This window comes from Emydura macquarii, unplaced genomic scaffold (genome assembly GCF_026122565.2).
Source record: "Emydura macquarii macquarii isolate MOO-44397 ecotype Brisbane River unplaced genomic scaffold, CSIRO-AGI_Emac_v2 contig_967, whole genome shotgun sequence".
Taxonomy (NCBI): Eukaryota; Metazoa; Chordata; order Testudines; family Chelidae; genus Emydura; species Emydura macquarii.
Genome location: NW_027131104.1, coordinates 1,815,404 through 1,839,479, shown reverse-complemented (window position 1 = coordinate 1,839,479; position 24,076 = coordinate 1,815,404). Strand labels below are relative to the sequence as shown.

The window sequence follows — 24,076 nt, the reverse complement described above, 5'->3', positions numbered from 1 at the left end:
GGGGTGTAATCAATAACTAAGTAGAACTCACGTTTCGAATGTCTGTCACAGAGCGCTGATGCTCTCATGTCACACAGACGAATTGTTCCTTTACTACTGCTGTATACAAATGTGTTACAGCTGTTAGGATGGAACTCTGCAGCTGTTATCACCTCTGTCAGCTCTTCCATGTTGGCAGGCTTAATATCTACAATATCTAGAGGGCGTTTAATTAAGGAATTTTCTCTTCAATTTTCAGAACACATTTTTACAGCTTTATATATTTATTCCACAATACCACTACAATCACCAATGAATGCACATCTAAAATAGACATAAAACATCAAAAAAGAAAGGCAGCAGTATGCTGAGAGCAGGGAACTGGGAGACGGGACTCTGGTTCTATTCACAGACGCCCTCCGTGATGTGGGGTAAATCACAGCCTCTCTGTGCCTCCTTATCCACTTTAAAAATGGGAATCTAGTCATCTTTTAATTGGCTATAAAACCAGCCAACATATCCTGAAATATAAACATGCCATCGTTTTAAAATTCTTCTATAGTCTAGTAAGCGACAGCAACAAATATATTTTATAAGCTTAAAATAACTAAAATCCAACACTCTCAATAAATGATTTTGCACTACACATCAGTTGTTGTTTTCAGACCTGGCTCTTGAGGTAGCTCAAGATCTGTTTCAAAAAGGCAAAGGCTTTCAAATAGTTTTCTTTACAGCCCTTCTCCTCCTCTGTTCCTGGTTCTTTACCTTCCCCCCCCCCCCCCTTCTACTAATGAACGCCATGATGTTACCGTAATTTTTTGCCATGAAAACCACCACCAACGTTAATCAAAACACCGCTTTGCCTTCTGTAGTCTAAAAATCCTCCGCTATTGGCGTGCCAGTAGCAATATTCTCTGCAACGGCAAAATAACTAAGAAACGCAAGACGGCTTAAGCATACAGCACTTCAAGGGAAAAAGAGAGATCTCTGACAACTTGGATTATGGCCAAAAGGTCTTTCTTGGACAAAAATAAAAATGAAAAAGATACTAAAACTTCTGTCTGTAATTTCTAGGTGCCACAGATTAATCCGCAAATCATCTGCAGATAGGTATGTTTCATAATCGCTATTGATGGAGATAGAGTTGATGTGGTATGTGTGAGCATTGGCAAATATCCTTCGTGGACTAGCTTCAACCATAAGATCCATAGGTCTGAATACTGGCACCTGCAAAATACAAGATATGCATGGAACATACATCAGCGTGTATGGACAGCTACCCATCCAATGCACCTCCACCAGCCCGACAAACAAGGACCCTGAAGTCACTCCAGAAATCAATGCCCCGTGCATGGCAGGCAAGGACCTGCTGGTGTACAATAGGTGGGACAGCACAGAAAACGCAAGGTTAATATCACTAGACAAAGGATGGTCTTGTAGAAAATGACTGACACATGTAGTCAGGAGTTCTGAATTCTACTGCCAGCTGATCTACGGGACCTTGAAAAAGTCACTCAACTGCCTACGCCTTAGATCCCGATCTATAAAATGAGGCTAAAACTTACCTACCTTCAGATGGCGATGGTGAGGACTATTACACTAGACAGAGGAGCTACTCACCCGTAGTGTCGTAACTGTAGTAGGGTCCCTATACCGCCCATCTTCTTCCTTCAAGTTATAGCCCTCTGGTCTTTTGTCCCTTTCACTAATTTTCCATAACTTTATTGTTTTATCTGAAACAAATTAAAGAGTTGTCCAAGTTGAAATGAAAGCTCAAGCATGAGGCCACTTTCCTTTCACAGCTGGTTTTTTGGTTTGTTTGTTTTTTTAATCACTTCAGTAGTCATTCTTCAAGTGAGCCTGTCAAGATTATCTATCTAAATATAAAAGCTAAATGTCTGAAGATTCATATTTTGTTGAATGGGAATGTTGCCTCAATTTACAAGCCCTCACATAAGATGCAGTTCTGTCGCTATAAAGGTGCCTTATGCCAATATAGTTTATTGCCCTTCCCGTACAAGAATAGAACAATTGGTAGAGAGCATCTTTATGCCAATATAACTGTGTCCACTCTAGGGGGGGGGATTGTACTGCTTTAAGTAAACCAGTATAGTTGAAGCAGTATGACCTGAGTACAGACAAGCCCTTAGACTGACATTTAATTTAAAACAGAATCAGATTAGAAAAACCTTCAAATTAACAAATCAATCCTACAGGTAAACTTGTTTACTATTAAGCTTTTGGATACCCAGATATGATATTAAACCAAGCACAAATTATACATCTATTGTATTATGTAGACTGTTGATGCCAGTAAAATCTAAATGTTATAAAATCTCATGATTTGTGGAATAAACTGATCAAAACAGTATCAGGAAGAAATTCCTCCCAAGATATAGGTTTTTTTCACCATCCTCTGTAGCAACAAATTACTAGTCACTGCTTGAGTGAGAACAGATTTTACTGAATAAAGGAGTGGCCTTTGAATCTTAAGTTCCTGGTGTAGGTAAAGCACCAGTTGCAAAGTGGAGGAAAAATATTAAATTCTCAGTTCAAAAAAGCATAAACAAACTTCGATGCTAGTCAAAGCTGAGTATGCTATAAGTAAGGGCAGAAAGAGGAGCAGAGAATTTGAGATTCACTCTACACAGCTGTATTCCACTTTCAAGTTTATTGTGTACAATAAAAAAACTTACCATTTGTAGATAATAAAAACTGAGCAGCATTTTTCTGGGGTAACCATCTAATTTTATTGATCTTTTCTTCAATTTCTAAACTTTTCAAGTAGTCAAACTCTGGTTCATGGCTTTGAAAGGTACTGTAAACATTGTATTCTCCTCTGCTGTGAGGCTGGGTTTTGTTCTAGAAAGAGAGAAAAGATTTGTTTCTGAGAATTAGATGATTAAGACGCATATGTAGTACACACATGTACCAAGATTGTAGGGGCAATGTTTACGCAGACTACATATGTAGACTTAGTGGTGAGAATAGGAGACTGGTTGTCAGGAATATGCCTGCCTCTGCCAGTCTTGCTGTATATCCTCTGACAAGCTACAACTTCTCTGTGCCACATTTTTCCAGTTCTGAAAAAATGGATGCAACAAGGCTCATCCACTTCACAAGGGTTTGAGTAAAGTTTCAAGAATATTCAGATACTCAGATAAAAGCATCTAACAGTACAGATTGTAGCTTTTGATGCAACAGAAAAAAAAACCCAACCTTTCAAATTGTGTAAGGGTCTCATCCAGCCCACAAAATATGTAGTTTCCTGGGGAGCCTGGTCTCCAGAAGACTCTCAGCTACATACCAAGTAAATCTATTCTGGGTACGACTGGTCTGCTATGCAAGTTGTGGGAAGCCCAAATTCAACCACTGTGCAAACCAGAGTCACAGAGCTGCTTATATAAATCAGCTCTTCCACCCCTGAACAGTATTCATTCTTGTTTTCTTAGAAACCATTTTACCTTCCTTTTGGGAAGCTGCACTGGAAAAAAATAGAAGTCAAATCTTCTATCACCTTCAGCCAGCATAGCTTTAATATTAAAAGCCACATCTGTGATGGACAGCCTATGTTATAAGGGCACCCTGGATGGATGGGAGGGCTGCTCTGAATGACGGGAAGCCCCAAATCTCACACAGGGCCTCTGCTCTCCCTGCTAAAAAGCTGTGTTTTATGTAGCGATTTCTGAAAGCGACTCTCACACAGGAGGACCGTGACCTCCTCTGATGGGAAAAGTGACCAGGAAAAACTGGTCTTTGAAACAATTCATTGTGCTGGCCCTAGCTATAGCTGAGCCCACTTCAAGCTTCCTATCTTGTGTCACTCACATCCAACCTACGCTTTGGCAATCCCTCCACATCTTCAGTTGGAAGGAGAATCATGCCTTTGCTGTGATGCACTCTGCACTGTGAAACTTGTTCCTCCCTTTATATATATGACTCAGGTCCATTCATCCCTTATTGTGCCCTTTTGCCTTACCCCAAAGTTATCTCCTGGTGTGATCACCGTTGGCCCCAAACGCATTATATTTTCCAAACCCTTTTTTCTTGTACCATATCCTTACATTTTAATGAATATGAGGAGTTTAGAATTTTATCATGTTGCAGAATAAGCCACGAGCATGGAGAAGAAAGCTGCCTTAGGGAAAGAAAACTCTATTTAGCACCAGAATACTGTACCACACTGCCTATTACTGGAAATTATATTATCCTTGCACCAGAGCATGAGGATGGGTAAGGGCACAGGCACTGATGTTGCTAACTAAAATCTTCAATAAAAAGTGCACAGGTACACTCACATCCAATGGTGGAGCATCCCTTGGGAATGTAACTTGTAGATCTCCTGAGTCAGAATCTGGTTTCATAATCACAAAACATTTAGTCCTTGTATTCTAGTGTAACTGGAACTGGCATGAAGCCAAGGTGCAGACACTGGGATGATAAAAATAAGATTTAAGCAAATATTTACCAGTAACTGTTAAAATTAAGGCACACACAGCCGTCAATAAATAACACTTCGTACTGAAAGCAGGAACCTCTGCATAAACACACAGAAAAGTACTAGCAAAGCCAACAACTCAACTGCATAAAGCCGACAGCAGCACCCGCATTTCTAACAGCTCACTGAGGAAAGCCTAGCCAGTTACACTGGACTCTGATCTTCAGTGATACCAGTCACCTACAAATAAGGGGAGTTTTTCAGAGCAGCTGAGCATTAAAATCAGTGACTGCCACTTCCTTAAACATACTCTAACTTGTAACCAGAATGGCTAGATTACAGGCAAGTTGCTGCCCATCCCCGACTCTCCAAGACTGTTCTGATTTCACATATTTATATTCATAAAAGCAAGAGTCTGTAGTGGGTTTCAATGTAGTCAACAGACGAGTACAGAGTAAGGACATCCTGCATTTTACATTACACTGAAACCCTAGTCCATCTAAACAAAGTTGCTATAAGGCTACTTGTCCTGACTAAAGTCAGGTAAACCCCACTAGATGGCACTACCTGACCCTAGTAATTTATTTTACTATGACATGTTTCAATTCCGGATAGGCTGGAAGAAAGCAAGTTGTTGCAGGCTGTGGAAGAACCTCCCTAGAGAAGTGGCGAAAAATCTCATTGCTTAAGACTTTTACAACTAGACTGAATGAGCACTAGAAAGCATCCTGTAGGAAATCCACCCCATACTGACAGGGAGAAAAAAAGGGACTCTTCCTCCTCTTATTTCTATGACACTCAAGCCAGTCTGAAACCTATTTTCTATTTCCAATGGACTGTAGAACTCAGTCATACAGGTCATTAAAAATATTTTAACGTTCAGCAGCTTTAAAAAAACAAAACTGACTGGTAAGATAGTTTTGGCTAATGTCATGGTCACAATTATGGCAAGATTAAATGAATTAGTTATACCACTCTCTCTGAAGAGGCATAGTCCCAGTATAGATTAGGCCCCAAGCGCTGCCAGGGTCTAACTCCAATGCCAACTCTCTGCAACATCCGGTAAATCAAATTTTCTGCCTCAGCTGCCCTACCTTTAAAATGACAATACGTACCCCACGGGGATATTGAGAAGATTGTTTGTGGAGTGCTATGAAGACAAAAGCACTAAGCTAGTACGGATCATTAATATTACATGGATAAAAGGATGCCATCAAGTTCTATCTCTTCATTGGCTAACTATACTGAGCAGAATTTCAAAAGTGCCTAAGTGATTTAAGAGCACAAGTCCCATTCTCTTTTAACAGGATTTATGCTCCCCATTCACTCAGGCATTTTGAAAATGCCACTAATTTAGCATGCTATGACATTCCGAGCCAAACAGTGCAGAAGTTAACATACATGTGTGAGCAGAGGGATCAAATCTTAGTCTTTCCAAAAGCACATCCTTTTTTGTACATAATGCCTCTAAATGGTATCAGTGATGGGCAGCTCTCTCTTTGGTTTTGACTGAGTATTAGCTGAGCAACTCATTAGCTTTGAAGCTGGTCTGGAAGAATTTCAAAATAGACCCAAAACTTGCATCTTAAAAATGTTACCCACCTGAATATAATAAAGCTATTAAGATATTTACTAATGTCTATGAACTACAAAGCAGACAGCATTTTGCTTGTCAAATAGATTAATACAGCTCACTACTGCTTATCTATCCACACACAACAACGATTACTTATTTTGATATGAATGTAATGACTTCCATAAGTAGGCCCATCTAAAGACACCAACACTGACAATGACCTGCTTTATCCTTTAAAACGCTAACAAAAGGCTCTTAAACCAAGAGATTTACATTATTTTGTTGAATAGAAGTTTTATTGGATAGTCATTTCCACAAGTTGTGAAGTATTCTGAGAGCTTAAATGCAGTCAGAAGTTCAACCTCAGAAAATGAGGGCAGCAAGTTTTTTTTTATATTAAGTATAGAGAAGGCACAGATACCCAGTATTAGTCACTGGTGCAAGAGATGGAAAGTATTCTGTAACTGATGCATATAGATTTAATGGGGGACAAAAACCATCTATATACATATCTACGTTAACTAATGTACTGTATAGTATACATTAAAAATATAACTTGGAGGGAGTAATGGACACGTTGTTCAGAAGTCTTCAACCCTTCTTACTGGGTGAGTTACACATGCACATATACATTTCAGAATAGGAAAGACTGATCCATCAAGACATTATTTCAAGGTATTTTTTCCCCATGCTCTTAAGTTTTCATGCTTCCTTATCAACTACATATAGAAAGTTATTTGATTTTTAACTCACAAGTTATGTCTTTAATTCAGACAATAAGTATATCAGTTGAAAAATCTTTGACAGACAAAAGCTCTTCGACTGCTTTATCTACCTTCAAGAGGCAGGTGAAAGCCACCAGTGTGTTTTGTATAATATCTATTGCATACTATTCTTGCCACACAAGTTCTCTAGTCCACATAACCTCAGATTTAAATATCTCAAGGGAGTAATGCCAGAATCAATTTATTAGTATTTGTAACACACTTTGAGAGCCACAGGTGAAAGGCCCTATAGAAGGGCTAAGTATTATGACTGTCTCTCATTTGAGAAATATTCCAATCCTTGAACTCTATCCTTGTTCTGAATGGATACTTAGTGTACATGAACTTGTCCTCAACCCTTGCAGTTACTCACCAACAATAGGATCTCAATATTTGCAAACTTTATAATTTGCACAAAGGGGCAGTCTCTCCTCATTTCTCAGCAAAGATTTAAAAACCTACATGGCAGTGAAATTTCACTGCATGACTTCATTATTTTTACACGGTATATTACAGTACACTGTGAAATCTTAAAAATAAAATACAAATTGCCAAATAAATGAAGTCCATTGTAATGCACTCTGCTTGTTTTATTGTGGCTACTCCAATTCTTAGAATTCAGTAATTTTTCATGAGCTGCTTAGTTAGTGTGGAATGTCAGATTCTACTGTTTATTTAAATATCACTAAGCTCTGATTTAACTAGGAAGTCAGAGAGATTACATCATGCTCAGTCACAAAAAGTCCATATAGATCTGTGAGCCATGCTAAAAGGGACAAGAGCCTGTGGCAGATTTAACTTGGGGGAAAGTGTCTGATGAAAGGCACATTTGGTTAATGGGATATTGTCTTGTCAGCCAACTCAAGGATAGCGAGAATAGGCTCTGCAGACATAGAAAGTTATGCTAACAAGCCACCAAGGCAAGGGAATGTATTTAAGGTAAAAATAATTAGATACAAAACCATGAGATAAGAGAGCTTATGAATATTCTCTAAGCATATTTGTGACTGAGACTCTCCAGCTGAAGTCAACATAATATATTGTGATAATATTACTACTCTTTCATCCTCAACCCTTCATTCTCCAAGACATTCCTTTAAGGTAGTATTCCCGTTTTACAAGTAGGAAAATTAGGTTCAGTGCCTTGCTCAAGATCAAAGTGTGTCTCAAAACCAAGCTTAGAACTTCCTTGATCATCTTCCTGTGTTCAGAAAAATAGTTTTGGAATCCCATTCATTTTTGAGAGCATTTAATAGAATACTGGGCAAAAAGAAAAAAAATGTACATGGGCAATAACTTGCACTTTAAGATCAGAATCTTATTTCAGAGGTGCATTTTGTAAGCTACCAACAGACCTAACCTGAATAAAAGCACATAAAATGCTTGGTTTCTTAAAATGAGCTGAGTTATCTTTAGACATGAAAAAAATTATTATAGCCAGGAAGGAAAAATTACTCACAGTTCAAAAAACATAGCATAAGGAACTTTCATGTTTAATTTCAGGAGAGAATTCCCTCTGACGCTAAAACCATTACATGGCAAGTTTTAGCTGGCAAAAAAATGTTTGCTCTTAAATCACCCAAAAACAAACTGCAAAGAATCAAGGTTGACAGAACCTTGAACAATTTTTGCCTGATATATATTAGAGTGGAAAAGGACAGCTTAGGTCACATGCTCACTTAAAGCTCAGTTCTCATTTCCCAACAGCTACCCTGAAACCTGCATTAAGGATCACCCCCAAAAGGCAGCAACCTATCTGAAGTGACCACTTCAAGGGGTCTCCAGGGTTTTCAGTCCAATTTTGTTTGCACAATAAACTGTGTTTAGATTACAGTTTAAGAACAGGCCCATACGTTTAAAGGCCCTGTCCATTTTTTGATAGTTCCTTTGGTAGCCACTTTTGAGTTTCACTATTTATTCTCACAGCACTTTTGAATGAGCAGGTATTTGTATGAAAAACTGTTCAGTTGTATAACAAGTATACATCTCACTCCTACAGTCACTTGGACACAGAGGATGAGTTTCAATACATAACACTTTAAACAGTTAACACTCACCTCCTGCTCCTGTTGAAAGATGACAACTCTACCTCCTTTGTCTCCTGTTGCTAGTAATTCCCCAGAATGGTTGAATTCTACCGTAGAAATTATATCCGCTGCATAACCAAGAAAAAAAAAAAAGCCACGAGTCAACATTTCTTCTAAACATCTATTCAAAAAGTCAAGGGAGACTTATAAATGGTTAAGGAGTACAAACAAAAAAATAATCTTTCCCAACAGCTTGACAAGGCTCATTTTAGTCTAAATCAGTCTTATTCTCAGAATAAAATGCCACAACGGGGCAAATGTCCAAAATTGTTTGCCCACATAGAAAAAGGCCAGTAAAAGTGGGGTTTTGCTTTTGTTTTGTAAAAAGGTGCAGAATAGCAAAACTTTTTGAAGCTAAGTATACTACACTCAAGTTAAGATAGATCTAAGTTCAAATGAGGGTCTTCTTTAAAAAAAAAAAAAAAAGTGGAGAAATCACTTTTCTGGTGAGGAAGTAGTCTGAGATTTACATTGGGCTTTTACCAGCTAAAATTATTTACTAAAGTTTTTCTCCTAGAGAATGCTATATAAATTGGGCAAATTATGTAATTCTGTATACTGAGTACTCCTCTCTGCCAATCATGACTTTAAGGATGGAATTTAGCATGCAATACGTAAATAAACTGATTTTGCAAGAGAGGCACTGTCAAATGTCGAATTTAGAATGAAAACTAAGCCCACACCCACCAAGGCATATTAATTCATAGCACACATACCAATACATGTATATCTGTTTTCATCTGTTATAGCTTTCCTATGCAGAAATTAAAACCAATCATAAATTATTTAAAATGTTGTGTGTAGATTCCTTTAGCGTTCCTGAACCCTACACATGACGTGCTGTTAAATTAAATTTAAAATGTTCAAGTTTAAGCATTAAACCTACCACCCCATCCTCAATCCAACTTAACCAATCTCCAAAACATTTTCCTTCTAGTTGGTTTTTAATGCACAATACACTACAGACATAGTGTCAGCAAGGATAAGAGGAAGAAAAATAAAAATATCCAGCAAAAATAGGTATTTTTCCTCGTGGATTCTGGAGATGAACAAACCCAGACTATTTTTTTCCAGAAGCTACAAAATAGGTACATGAGGAAATCAAAACTTGCACTTCACTATGGAAATAAACATGTTTACCAGGTTATGAACACTTCATATTTTAAGTAACTCATTTTCGGTGCATGACACCCTTCCATGAAACCACAATATATATATATTCTCCAGGAACCAGAAGAGATATTTCCATTTATTCAGGAATATTCTCTTAAATACATAATACTTAATTTGCAGACACTTTCCACTTCATCATGGAGCAACAAAGAAGACTTTTTGGCAGAAGAAAGTACGTAAGTTATTTTCAGGCAGACAAATCTTTAAACTCTTTCCCCCCCTTTAATTCTTGTGTAATGGAGATAAACAAAGCACGGTACAATTTTTTGTTGTTGCTTGATCTTTTCTGTTTTCTCGTTTTACAATTTGTAGTTCTAAGGCGCTACCTTGCATACTGAATGCTACTGAGCAAAACATACCATGTATGTCTTAACTTCCAAAGATTTCTGCAGAGAGGCAGGTCAGGAATCCATGTTATGAGAACAGAAAGCAGACACCAAAAGTACCAGGCCTCTCTCATTTAAAGGAAGACAGGAAATTTCATGTCTTCTCTCCATTATTCTGGAAGGGAGACATTTTTCAAATTCCTAAGGTGGGTCTTATGCAAAAGTCATTCTGATGTTATTCCAAAAAGATGGGTGGTGCCCTTTGTGGACATTAACAAAATGCTGTGTTTTCTATATACTGCAATACACAGCAATAACAAGCATAGACTGGTGTCTCAAAATTTTGCAATGCTAAGGCAGTTTAGATATGCAGGCCAAAACGAGCTGCAAAATCCACAAGTATCAAGGAAAAAAATGAAGAGTCAGATTCCTGTCATGTACGAGAGGATGTTAGATACACAGCTCAGTTGTGCTCTCAGATATGCAGTGTGCATAGCTGCATATTAGAGAACTGAAAATACAGACAGGATGAAATTTCTCACTAACATGACCATGATATTAAACATGTAGATGTGACGTAAGCTTCTTTCTAAACACTAAGGTGTGTGTGGTGGAAATACTATGCTCTGAATCCCTCATCAACAAAATATAAAGTTTATCCTTCATAAACTAATTTTTTCCCCTTCTAAAGTAACAATATCCATTCATTCCTACTCACTGGTGGCTACATTGATAATATTTGTCTCTCACTAATGCTGATGTTTGAGATTACTTTTTTAAAAGACTTCAAAACAGTAGCATGGTTTTCAATGTACACCTTTCACAAGTTAGATTGCAAGGGGGAAGGACAGTCTTTTTATTCTGTGTTTGCACATTCGAGGCATTTCATGACAAGTTATTTTGCAGAACTGCCCTTCAAAAAAGAAAAATAAATAAATAAAAAGGACAAAGGCTTTATGTTTAAAGCCTTACAATTGTGACAGAGCAACAAAAGCCAGGAAGTTCTAAGTTAAGGGATTGTAATTGAATTTCCTGAGGTTTGTTGGGTCAACTATTTTCCTTGAACATAAATTTATCCGAAATGCATTCAGAGAAGCTTCTTATGGTCTTTGTTCCTGAAGGCAAAAAACTCAACTGCCTGTTTTTCACAATAGTTTTACTTTTTATATATATATTTATAATTTTAAGCCTAGAAAATCACCTCCTAAATGCTCTGTTTCTTCCAATAGCCTGAAGGTGTCCCAGTCTAAATATCTCTCACCTTGCTCTTTCTATTTCTAGTACTTTAGGGGTTTGTGTGTGTGTGAGTGCTTGATTAGTGCCCAGCAATCTGACACAGCTCCTGTTTTGTTTACAGAATCAGCTGCATGAACCTCCATCAGTGAATGAAGTTTCAGTGCTAGCATCCCCACGCCCTCCAAGAAAAGACAGCATGGTCTTCTGAAGGTGACAAGACACTCAAACTCTGAATGCTTGATCCACTTGTGTTTTATTTTTCTAGTATCCAGGAAGCAGATATTTTAAACTGCTTGGATCAATTTAGTTTCAAATTAAAAAAAGAGAAGTTATTTATTTGCAACCACAACAGAAAATTAGCAACCTCTTTAAGTCTGTAAAACTCATTTTTTTTAAAAAAACAAAAATGAATCTATGTCTCTTATAAGGCAAGCTTGAGCTATTCATTCTCAAAAGGTCAAAGCACATGTATACTATACAAGTAAGCCAAAAAAAGGCTTTCCTATTATTAACCGTGAAATAGTGCTGAACTGCATATTTATATAAAATAAGTACAGAAAGAAAAGCAACTAATCAAGCATTTTAAACCAAATAACTCACCGTTAAGAATACTGTATTCCCATACCTTGGTCAAAGAAAGAGGCAGACATCAAAGCACTGGTGTTAGACTGGGCGGATTTAATAGTGTTTGAGAATTGACAAAGGAAGCATTTCATCTTCCGCAGTGCACTGATTCGCTTGTGTATTTTCATCTGTTTTAACACCCTGGTTCCCAAATAAAATGAATGCTAGTCTTTTCTTTCAACTAGAATCCCAGTGACAATTACAAGGCAGGATTATTTCAGTCATTCAGTGCTGCAACGGGAAACACAGCATCTACAGAACGTGCTGCTTTCTCTTGCCTCCTCCCTTTTGTGTATGCTATTTTCGCTGTAGTCTCTAGGTGGGGGTCTTGGAAACTCTCAGGGCGGCTCATCACTGCCCAGGAGCTTCCAAATGATCCCCTACCACAAGCAAACAGTACAGGGAAGGAAAATCTGTGAGGGAGCAGCAGCAAACGTATCAATGCTCTATTAAGTCTGCATCACAATGGACTTTCAGAAATATACTGCATTCTACATTTTACTGCAGAGTGCTCTCCTCCACCCTAAAGCACAAGTGTCACAAGAACAGCCACCTAGAACTGCACATATTTGATACTCCTTAGAGAATACTGTTAACTCAATCAATCTCTCACAGATCTGCAGAAAGCCACAGAATGAATATGCAAACCACCTGCTCTTATGACACCACTTACTCTGTGTTTTTGGTTTTTTTTTAAACTCCAGGTGTCTTGAGATTTTTTGACACTGAGAAGCTGCATTCTGATATTTCAAGGATCAATAATTTAATTACAATGGTGTGATATCAAGAACAGGCAAGAGGAAGACACTGATCGGATGAAGGCAAAACACGAGAGAGATTATTTAGGTTCTTATATGGCCCCCATTGCTATGGTATCTGAGCACTCATATTAACAAATTTGTTCTCACCACACTCCATTAAGGTAAGAAAGTACAATCACTGTTTACAGATAGGAAAACTGAAGCACAGAAAAATGAAGTGATTTGCCCAAGGTTCCACAAGAACTGAAACCAATTCTCCTGAATCCCAGTCCAGTGCATTAATCACAAGGCTACTTATTCATCCTTAGATATGGAAAGTCCTCAAACTTCCATCAGCAGAGCTGAGGAAAAAAAAGTTCTTTTCCTAAAAAGCCTTCCCCATCCCAAGTCTTTGGTATCTACTTTGATCTCTGTTACAGTAGTTTTACTCCAAAACAGACCCCTCCCCACACACTCACAAGGTTTATAACGTGAATTTAAATTTAAAAAACTTGATATTAATAATCTTATTCATGACTACAGAATTAGGATATTATGTTAATAGGCTACAATATAACAGCTCTAACAGGATTATTAGGGGCCCTTATCAAAGATACAGTTATACTAAGCTACAGCTCTTATACGTTAATGAAGTTTAGAAAAAATTGCTTATTCACTAAATTATATATTCAATTGCTTATTCACATGAAATGTAATATAGGAAGAATAACCTAATTCCATTACTAACATGCTTGCTTACTTTGTAAATATGACTGCAAAATAATGGACACAATCAATTTAGGTCCACAGTTATGGATGTAAGATACTTACAGTAGGTTTTCAGAGTTCTGTTCAAATAAAGGTGGACAGCCAATTGCAATGCATACATCTGAATTAAAAGATATCTAGCACAGGCTGCTACAAGACAACTCCAAAAAGATACAAATAGGACAAGATTCCTTGCAGGTCTATTTTTAGAAACTAGATTTTTTCAGCCTAATCCTGCAGCACAGAAATGAAAAGCAGGTTTGACAGATTCCTAACTGATAACGGTCTTTTAGCAAAGGACAGTCATAAATGTACATCACCAGCTTGGTCCCCTTCAGCAGCTGTCATGGAGAGGATAAATGGAGGACTCTTCCAGGGCACCTAAACTTCCTGCTCATACGTCCCACCACAGTTTAAGGAGAGTTCTCCCAAATCTAAAAAGGAAACAAAAGTGACCTGATCTATCTTGCTCATTAAGGTGGCATGGCATTGCCAGCTATATTTTTGTTGTTTTTTAAAATCAGGCAGGAAGTATCTATTTAATTTCTACTCTAGATACATAAAAGCCATTTTACATCTGAAAAGAGGCAGATTTAGAGAGAAAAATCTTCTACAGCGAAATCATGTTCTTTTTTATTTACTGAAGAAGGAAGGCCACATTCCTTCATTCTTCCCCATACTCCATTTCCTACTCATTTTTCCTCCTTTCAAAAGGGCTAAAAAATTGCTATTGCGGCCAGAACTTTCTATAATCAGGTCCAGGACACTGACCAAAAAGACTAAATAGAATGATCAAGTAACAGCTTGATGGTCTATTGTTCATAGGAACAGAGAAATTGTCAAAATGAATCAAGACAGGGTGAAATCCTGTCATCATTCAAGTCAAGAGCAAAATTCCCATCATCTTCTCTAGAGCTAGGATTTCACCTCAAAGGTCCATTTAGTTCAATACAGTGTTTTACAGGGGCAGTATCAGACGTTACAGAGGAAGAGGCTAAAATATCTGTAGTGCAGAGACATGAAATAACTTACCCATAGGGAAGTTTTTTCTCTAACCATCATCAGTTAGTGACAGGTTTATGCTAAAGTGGGAGAGTTTATACCCTTATAAAAATGTTCATCCTAACTGCAGATGCTGTCATTATCCATACAAATGCCTAGTTCTTTTATTAATTTGACTAGGCCTCAATTATATCTTGAAATAGTGAGCTCCACAGGTCATAGAGTGTTGAAAATTACATTTCCTTTCATCAATCATCCTCTTTCAGTTCAATTGAAGGTAGCCTTATTCTTGTTATAAGGGAAAACAGCCACACCCTACTCTGTATACCAACATCATGCTTCCTCTTATGTGTGTCTTCTCAATGCTAAATGTTGCCCATCTGTCACCTCTCATCTCTTCTCATATCTATAGTCAATTTCACTGCCTGGTTCTTCTGATTACCAGAACTGAGCACGATATTCCAGGGAAAGGCATACCATTGAATTATATCATGGTATTATAATATTTTCAGTATTGTTTTCTTTAAACAGCCTAACTTTGCTTACTTTTTTGACACCCGTTTCAGAAATTTACATTGAGTTGTCTCCGCTCCTTCTCCCCCAGAGTGTTTAGTTAATATCAGAACCCAGCAACACGTACAGCACCTCACAAATTTCAATACTGAATTTCATCTGTCACTGTGGCGCTCAGTCACATAACTTCGTTGGGTCCCTATGAAATTGCCCAAAGTCTTCTTGAGTCATAACTAATCTAGACAATTTTGTTTCCTCCAATTTTTTTCATCTCACTGTTCACCTTCTTTTCCAGGTCACCTGAGCTATTTAACATTGGCCGCAGGATTTCTGGGATTAGATATACACACTGTATACTACTTTAAGGACATAAGCACCAAATTTATGTGCAGCATTCTTAGCTAGCTCCAGCCAGGTGGGACATACTAGATCTTAAAATCCCATCATGCTGATTAGTCTTGATGTCCAGCAATTTCTGAAAAGCCAGGCATCTTAAGAGCACCTCAGTTTGGATACACAAAAATAGAAGCATCTAAAATACTAGTCACTTTTGAAAACACTGGCCCTTCATTTTAATTCTTGCCATTATTACCTGGCTGGTATCTCAAGAACAGATGAAAATACACCAGCACTTTATGCCAACCCATCTTCGAATTACTGCTTTCCAATGGTATAAAATGCTAATCTTCATCTATGGTGGTTCATAAGATTTTGGCTATCAAAACCATGTGGGAATCAAAGTGGAGCAACTAGAACAAGATGGTGATCAGGTCCAGTATCATGCAACTTGCCAAAACTAAAAGCACCTTTATTAGTTCAGTACAAACATTTTCACGATTTGTAAATGCTGCCAAACACTGGTCCTGAACCAGTGAGCTGTAAGCAAAAAATTCAATCCGTACCACTACATGAAAGCCAGGCTCTTTTTTACCAGGGAGGACTTGACAGGGACAGACCATATTACTTCTTAACCAACCAGAAATATCACCTGTGGGAGAGTGCCATCCAGCATGCCAACCCAAGTGAAAGACTGTGAATCAAACCCAGATACATCACATAGCAGCGCTAAGTATCATTAAAGAAATAAACCAAGCCAATGATCTTAAACAAGTATCTTAAAATGCCCTACAGTACTCTGGCTGAAAGTTCCTGTTAATTGACCCTAAAGTATTATTATGGCCTAACAGAAGGCAGTCTGCTATGTGTCAGGAGCCCTGTAAGTTTGCCAATAGCTACCCCAGCTAAAGTAGCTACAAGCTACAATTTTTTGTGCACGCGCATGTGTGTGATATCTTCAAGCTGCCCGGAGCTCATTATGCCTCCCATTATGGACACCTCTTCTCCCTTTTACTTTTAGAGTTCTAACAGAAATCAAAATTAGCTCGGGGTCAGAAGAAAACTCAGCTTCACTATGAGAATAAATTCTGCTATAGTTCCAAACACAAGCTTTTCTAAGTAAGCACGAAGGCAGAGACAATGATCTGCAGGTCTCCTAGCTAAAACCAGAGCAATGAAACAAGGCACCTTTCCTTTTCTATCAAGAAAAAAAGGATAAGTATGAAAAGTTGTTTTGATGATTGATGCAATATGTTTAGACTTCACTGTGGGCAGCCAGGACATACTGGAAGCTTTTAACATGTAAATCATCTTATTGCTAGCAGATAAACCACCCCCAAGAGCAAGGCAGTGAAAGGAAAAAGGAGGCACTCAGTACTTGCAGAAAATCAGTGTCTCAAGTTGGGCACCCAGAACAACTAGTCACTTTCAGAAGTCTTGATCTCTGTATATATTTGCTATACTGATTTTATATTACTCTGAGAAATCCACTTCCAAACATAATAGTGCTGAGAGGCTTAGTGGTGTAAGGCACAGAAATATTAGTAAAAGGGAACTTGTCAAATGAACCCCCATCTGATTTCCCAGTAGTCTCAAACTTGCACAGGTTGGCAGGGGTGGAGCCATCAGTATTTAAAACAAATAGGAATGGAACCAATTCACCTTGAAGAGTTTCTTCCTGCTCCTCAATTATACTGAAAGAATAGGCACTGAATTTGGGAAGCTAGAAAGAATGGCTGGAACAGATTCAAATAATGAAGGGTGGGAAGCAAACCTACAAAGCAGAACAATAACTCATCAAGAAATCTGTACGGCAGCATGAGTACTTTTGTGCCAAAAGACAAGACTCAAAAATGCCCAAATATCAAACTGGTAATGTCTAGGTATGAAGTTACCTGAAACATTTTCAATGGAGGGAGAACAATCAACATTAACATTACTTAAAGAGAAAGGGTTACAACCATTGCTGATTCTTTGCAAACTATATGCATATTCCACTGACAGCTGGCTTCTGTGAAGAGGGAGACAAATGAATAGAACCTTTCCAAAGCTGAGAACATCCAGAAGTTTAGGCAAGAACCTACTTCAAGATGGAAGCATAAAGAAAGCTCTCCTTTACTTTTTTCTAGTAACAATGAACTTACAGCAGACTTTGGCATATAGTGCTTGCATTGAGTCAACACCATGGACTTTTAAGGTCAGGAAAGCTAAAGCAGAAACATCAGGTTTGTTGGCACTGTCCTTTGACGCAAGAAACCAAGCAAATGAGATACACCTCAAAAGAAGTTGGTGTATACCTGTTCAGAGCATCTGGCCTTTGTCTGCAAATTTCACTCTAGATTCCCTTTCTGGGACACTGCATGAATACATGCTTGTTGACAAGCAGGATGTGCTTAGTACCATGATACTCTGTAACCAGAGTACAAGATCCACTGTAGAAAGACAGCCATGTCAGGATTCAGGTGAAGCTGAGAAATGAAGGCCCCGGGCCAGAAGAATTAACAGTGATGTGCAATTCAAACAAAAATAAATGTCTAGTTAGAAAACAAGCCAAGACCACACTCAGAGATGGCTGAATAAATGTATCTGAGACACCTTTGATATGTTTTGCCCTGAAGGAGTAACAAGTTTGAAATAGGAACCTCACTGTAGACAACTGGTTGAGGAGTATTCCACGCTTATCCACATGCTGGCCTGAAAACGGAACAGTAGAAAATTCTGTCCAGGAGACAGTGCAAGCATTCAGAGTGCCTGGAGGAGATTTTAGTAAGTAACAGCTTGGAAGGGGTTAAAATACTGAAAACTCCATTAGTGCAAATTAATTAGTCTAATGAGCTGACTGTACTTCAATGCACTGACTTAATTCCACAAGCTGAATTTTTGTGACTCTGAGAAGATATTCTGTATTGAATCTGTAGTTCTAGTTTACAACAGTAGTAGAACATTTATTTTTATCGGCAGAGAATAGCTATATATTTTAACGTACAATGAACTTTGGACAAGCTTTGCTTATAAAAGATGCTTGGCAGGCAGAACATGTCACTTATTCTACAGTAGTAAGGCAATCATGGCAGCCAACAGAGTGCCTTTATTTCACCAGATAGAAAAAGTTACCACACAAGTTTTTGGAACCACTTTGGTCTGTCCAAGTGTGTACATGCTCAACAAGCAAACCAGTCAGCTTACACAAGTGGAGCAATATGCTCATATTTCTAAGGAATCTGAACAAAGAATTGTAGCATTCCAAAACATTTATGGAGCTATTAGTTGTTTATGCACCTTCCCAGGGACCTTAAGTATCAATTCTGGAATTTTCTAGGTTTTATGAACTACTGATATGCCAGTCCAGACAATGGGCTGACAATTGTCTTCCAAAAAGAGAACAAGGAAGCGTTATTTACCTCTTCACATAACACAAGAACCAGAGTCACCCAATGAAATTAATAGGTGGCAGGTTTAAAGCAAATAAAAGGAAGTACTTCTTCCACAGCGCAGAGCCAACCTGAGGAACTCATAACTAGGCAATACCGTGAATGCCGAAACTATACACTGGGTTCAAAAAAAGAATTAGATACGTTAATGAAGAATAGGTCTATCCTCATCAATGGCCATTAGCCAAGGTCAAGGATGGAACCCCATGCTCCGGATGTCTCTAAGCCTCTGACTGGCAGATGCTGGGATTGGACAACAGGGGATGGATCACTTACAGAAGACAGGATACTGTGCTAGATGGACTATTGGTCTTGTCCAGTATGGACATTCATATGTTCTTATAAGATGGATACAGAGAAAATTCAAAGAGCTGATGAGGATGCCATCTCTGAGGTTTATAAGCTGCCCGTGCCCAGTCTATAACTAACTATTATTATGAACAAACTCTCAACCCTATCCCTTCATATTAATTTAGCGAACTATCTTGGATTGCAAGAACTTCAAGAAACCAGTTACTCTTTTGATCATATTCCTGTGCCAGCCACAACAGTGGGACTACCAAAGCATTTGTCAGATCACCGATATACAGGAACTCTAACAATGGTTCTCAACTTTTCCAAGATTACTGTACCCCTTTCAAGAGTCTGTATCTGTCTTGTGTATCCCAAGTTTCACCTCACTTAAAAATTACTTGATTATGAAATCAGACATAATACAAAAGTATCACAGCACACTATTACTGAAAAATTGCCAATAATTATAAAATAAATCAATTGGAATATAAATATTGTACTTACATTTTGGTGTATAGTATATAGAACAGCATAAACAAGTCATTGTTTGTATGACATTTTAGTTTCTGCTGACTTCACTCGTGCTTTTTATGTAGCCTATTGTAAAACTAGGCAAATATATAGATGAGCTGATGTACCCCCTAGAAGACCTCTGCGCACCCCTGGCTGAGAACCACTGTTACAGAAAAGGCAGTTTGCAAACACCTGCCCTTCCATGTGCTGTATTATGTAGCTACAGCCAAACCGTAATGCCTAACACACGTATGCAGAGTAGTACAGATGGATACCCTGTTAAAAACTTCTATGGAGAAGCCATCTGCCCATGAGATTGACACTCTCCTGACAAAGTGGACTTTCACTTCAAGATGAGTCTGGTAAATGAAACAGCAGGGTACCATCCTTAAGCAAAGGGATTACATATCCTGTTCTACTCAGGATTTCTACACAAAATTCTTCTGGAATAACTGAAATGTCCCAGTTATTCACTTTAGTCAAAATAAAGCTCCAAGAGGTTTGTTTGTGACACTGATATACCAAGAAGAATTTTTTTCTATTTACCAGAAGCCAACAGTCCTCTGGAACAAGTGTTCACTATGGTGACCAAAAACTGGAGTGAAGCAAAAAGACGAATGAGTGAGAAAGTGGTTATGGCCAGCTAATACATTTTTAAAGGTATTAAACGCCATCCCCACTACTTGCTAAGAGTGGTTAAAAATCATAATATCTAACACTTTTTAAGAATACCTTTTCCCCTGGTTTCAACGAGTCCTTTTGACAGGATATCCTTCACACTAACTTTTCCCCATTTATTTGCCACATCCACATAGCTGGAACAAGTAGCAACCTTTTTTATTCTCCCCACTCTCCTCCAATTTCTTGCCCTTCATTCACTACCACAGCTTTTAATTTACATGGAGATTACAAGACTGAAGAGCATGCATGGAAGAACACATCCTGAACAAAGTGCAAAGATCCATGAAAGCCAGTACCTGGTAATACTGCCATGCCAAGATTCACTTTTCTTATAGCTGGGCCAAAATCTTGACCTGGATTTGTACCAGCTTGGAGCCTGATAAAGACACAGCAGTAATCTTAGTGTACGGTACTTGGAAGCCTCTCTCAATACCTAACACTCAGGAAAGGCACTCCTGGTAGGAGATGGGCCAACTGTGCTCCTCCAAAATCTCCTGGATTCTATCATTGACTAAGCTTTCAAATGGTGAAGCATTTAAAGATGAGGATACGAACAGATCTATCAAAAAAGGTGTAATAACTAAAATCAACATCTTCAATAAGATCCAACGGACAATTCCAAACTCAAAAGAAACAGTGCCTTCCTAGAAGTCTAAGGAACGTCAGCTGAGAGCACAATGGGAGTCAGGTGACATCCTGAGGTCTAGAGTGGCTAGGAACTTTTGCGGTTCACCAAGCACAGATAATGGTTGAGATTAAGCCTAAATCCCATAGACTGCTTGAAAAAAAACCAGCAACCAATGCGTTCAGCACTGTTCCAGACAAAAATGAACATGGGACATACAAGCTCTCTTAGGGCAGAGACTAAGAAACTAAATGGAGAGGGGGCCTGGACAAACCAGGAAACCTGCTGGAAGGATTAATTTTGGGTTATAATTTTGTATTTTTTTTAAAGTGTCTGGAAAGCATCCGTAGGAACTTATTTATTCCTTTCAAATCCAAGACGAGGCAAAAATCTTCCTATTATTTGAGACTACAAAACAGATAGAAGAGCCTATGAGACTCCTTGCAATAACAGCTGATGGCAGAAAATTTTGTATATATGCACTGCATGGCAGTTTTCTCTCATTTCTAAAAGATTTCGTATTGCAATTATCTACTTCATTACTGTGAAAAACATATTACAAGACACAATGAATCAAAAATGGGAAAATTTAGCTACACTGTCCCTGAAGTTTGAGTTAACTTCATGAAAAATTTAAAATACTGTTAAGGAAGTTCACTGTACACCTTGTAAGACTGAGACATCACATGGGTATTTCATTGTTTACGTGCACCTTTTGCCTTTATATGGAGTCCTTAATACACTAAGTATTTAATACAAATATCAATGTAGATTACAGAGCACTAATCCTAAAAGTAAACAGGTAACTGTTAAAACAGGATTTAGAAAGAGTGAATCACTGTGATGGGAGGAACATCATGGTTCCAAACACATGGCACAACACAACTGAAAGCGTGACACCCAACCAGACAGACAGACAGTAGGGATAAAGGGGCCAAGAGTGGAAGAGCATAGAAAATGGACAGAGGTCAAGCAGGAAGTATAAACAAAGTCAGAGAGGTATGACAGGAAAAGTTTTTAATTTCTGGAAGGCAGTTATGATTTAGATTCAAAAACTAATAGGTAACCCGTGAGAGCCTTTGTTTACTGGTGGTGGGTGGAGTAAAGGTATAAAATTCCCTCTCTTTCTCATCATCATACCTGATCCCCCCCCCCCCCTTTTTAGTGCAAGAATTTTGTATCTGAAGGTTACAACTACCTGTATTATTATTGAAAACTCTTTTCTCCTCCTCTCCACCTTCTTAGATTTCGTGCATGATTTTCTCTGGGTTCTCCACGCAGCACTTTAAAAACTAACAACAACAAAAAAACACAGTTCTCTGGTAGCAATACCATCTAAGATCAGGCAATCCTACTACTCAGTTTACTCCATGGGAGTCTTTCCAGAACCATCTTTAAACGAAGGTCTTGTCTATGATAAGAGGGCATTAAAGATCATCTAGCTCTTTTCTTGGTATGAGTGAGAGAAACTGATTCTATGAGGTAGGTACTTGGCAACTCTTGGTGGGGTAGAGGATGAGGGGTGCGGAGAGAAGAAACACAAACACCACGCCACTAACATCCCATCTCCACCTGCTTCAAAAAGGTAGGAAACACCAGGTCTCCTCTAGACCTGACTCCGAAACACTTATGCTGCTGCCGTCATTTTGCTACGTGTCAGACAGGGCCAGAGATGCAGGTCAAATTATTTTGAAGGAGATGGGATTTAGATCAGTTTAAAGTGAACGCTCCTATCATTTAATACAAAATTAAATAGCCTTAAATTTGGGGAAGTTAAAGCATTTATTTAAATTATAAAATGCCAGGTGGTCAGGAAAAAAGTTTTCAAACCTTTAATTCCTTAAAAACTGAGAAACGCTATGGAAATAATCCACGCGTTTAAATGTAATAATGAAGCTCCAGCAGCATTCCATTTATTATGACCACCATCCTCTGTTGGTGTCTGGATTGTACCCGTCCACAGTGTTTGTATAATAACTTAATACTTCACAAGACAGGAGTTCTGTTCTTTGTTGAAACTTTCACACAATCTACTTATTACTCAAGTGTTCTGTAAACCTGCTGCGCTACAAATCTAACAGTCTGCGAACAAGAAAACTAAAGGGTTGGTGTCTGTTAGTTGACAAAGGCCTCTAAACCGGTGTTTTGGAAGACATTCCAACTGTTCAAAAAATTAGAGGTTTGGGTTTATTTTTCAACCCAAAATTGGTTTATAAAAAAAAAAAAAATACATCTTCCTAACCCCTCCCCCCAATAATGATAGTAGACATATACAAGGCTATTCTCTCTGTTACCAAATGCAAATGTTTGGTTTCTGCACAGAAACCATTAACCCTCATCACCCTGATTAATTACCTTCTATTTTTAAACCTTGAGAAAGGACATTACATCAACTCCTTTCAGAACAAATGCATAGGAAACCAGTCGGCAACAGTCCCTTTTACTCAACTAAGTGAAATATATACTATGAGCTGACCCCAGCAGTATTTTTACAGCCTATAAAAAGCTGCAAACTACTGCAGCTTCACAACACTACCTCCTATTCTAGCCACTACTCAGCCGAAGGAGCAATGTATGGTGAAGTAAAACTACAGTAGGAGCAGTGGGCTGATACATCTATAGAAAGGGTAAATGAAATTCATTTATGATGGACTGAAGTACAGCGAAGGCTACCAGAAAAGGTAAAGTTAACTGGAAACTGCTGTTAGACCTATTCAGTCACCTTTACGTTAGGGTGTATCTTCATTGCAAAATTAGCGCAAGTTAGCCTAGCCTGGGCATGCATGAGTAACCACAATGCAAAGCCATATCCAAGTTTCCGTGTCCTCACTGATGCTCATTGTGTATTGCTAGGACTTGTGGGGGCATATCCCATGGATCTTTTTGCTGCATTAAGCTCAGCGGGTCTGATTCTTTCCCAGCGAATTATAGGAGAACTTGTTTATCCTTGTACATGGCAGAATTATGGGA

The 24,076-nt window shown here is 38.3% G+C and overlaps 1 protein-coding gene across 5 annotated transcripts in view; it reads right to left on the bottom strand.

Moving 5' to 3' along the window:
• Positions 1–24,076, bottom strand: part of PPP2R2A (protein phosphatase 2 regulatory subunit Balpha) — a 51,556-nt gene that overhangs the window by 7,038 nt on the left and 20,442 nt on the right. For 3 of the 5 annotated variants that reach the window (XM_067543724.1, XM_067543722.1, XM_067543723.1), the window contains exons 3-7: positions 8,815–8,912; positions 2,676–2,841; positions 1,600–1,712; positions 1,029–1,206; positions 32–196 (exon numbers count right to left, since the gene is read on the bottom strand). In XM_067543724.1, coding sequence (XP_067399825.1) covers positions 32–196; positions 1,029–1,206; positions 1,600–1,712; positions 2,676–2,841; positions 8,815–8,912 — 720 coding nt within the window. Of the gene's footprint in view, positions 1–31; positions 197–1,028; positions 1,207–1,599; positions 1,713–2,675; positions 2,842–8,814; positions 8,913–14,031; positions 14,146–20,777; positions 20,809–24,076 lie in introns of those variants that run through there. The other 2 variants (XM_067543725.1, XM_067543726.1) reach the window with 2 other exon arrangements.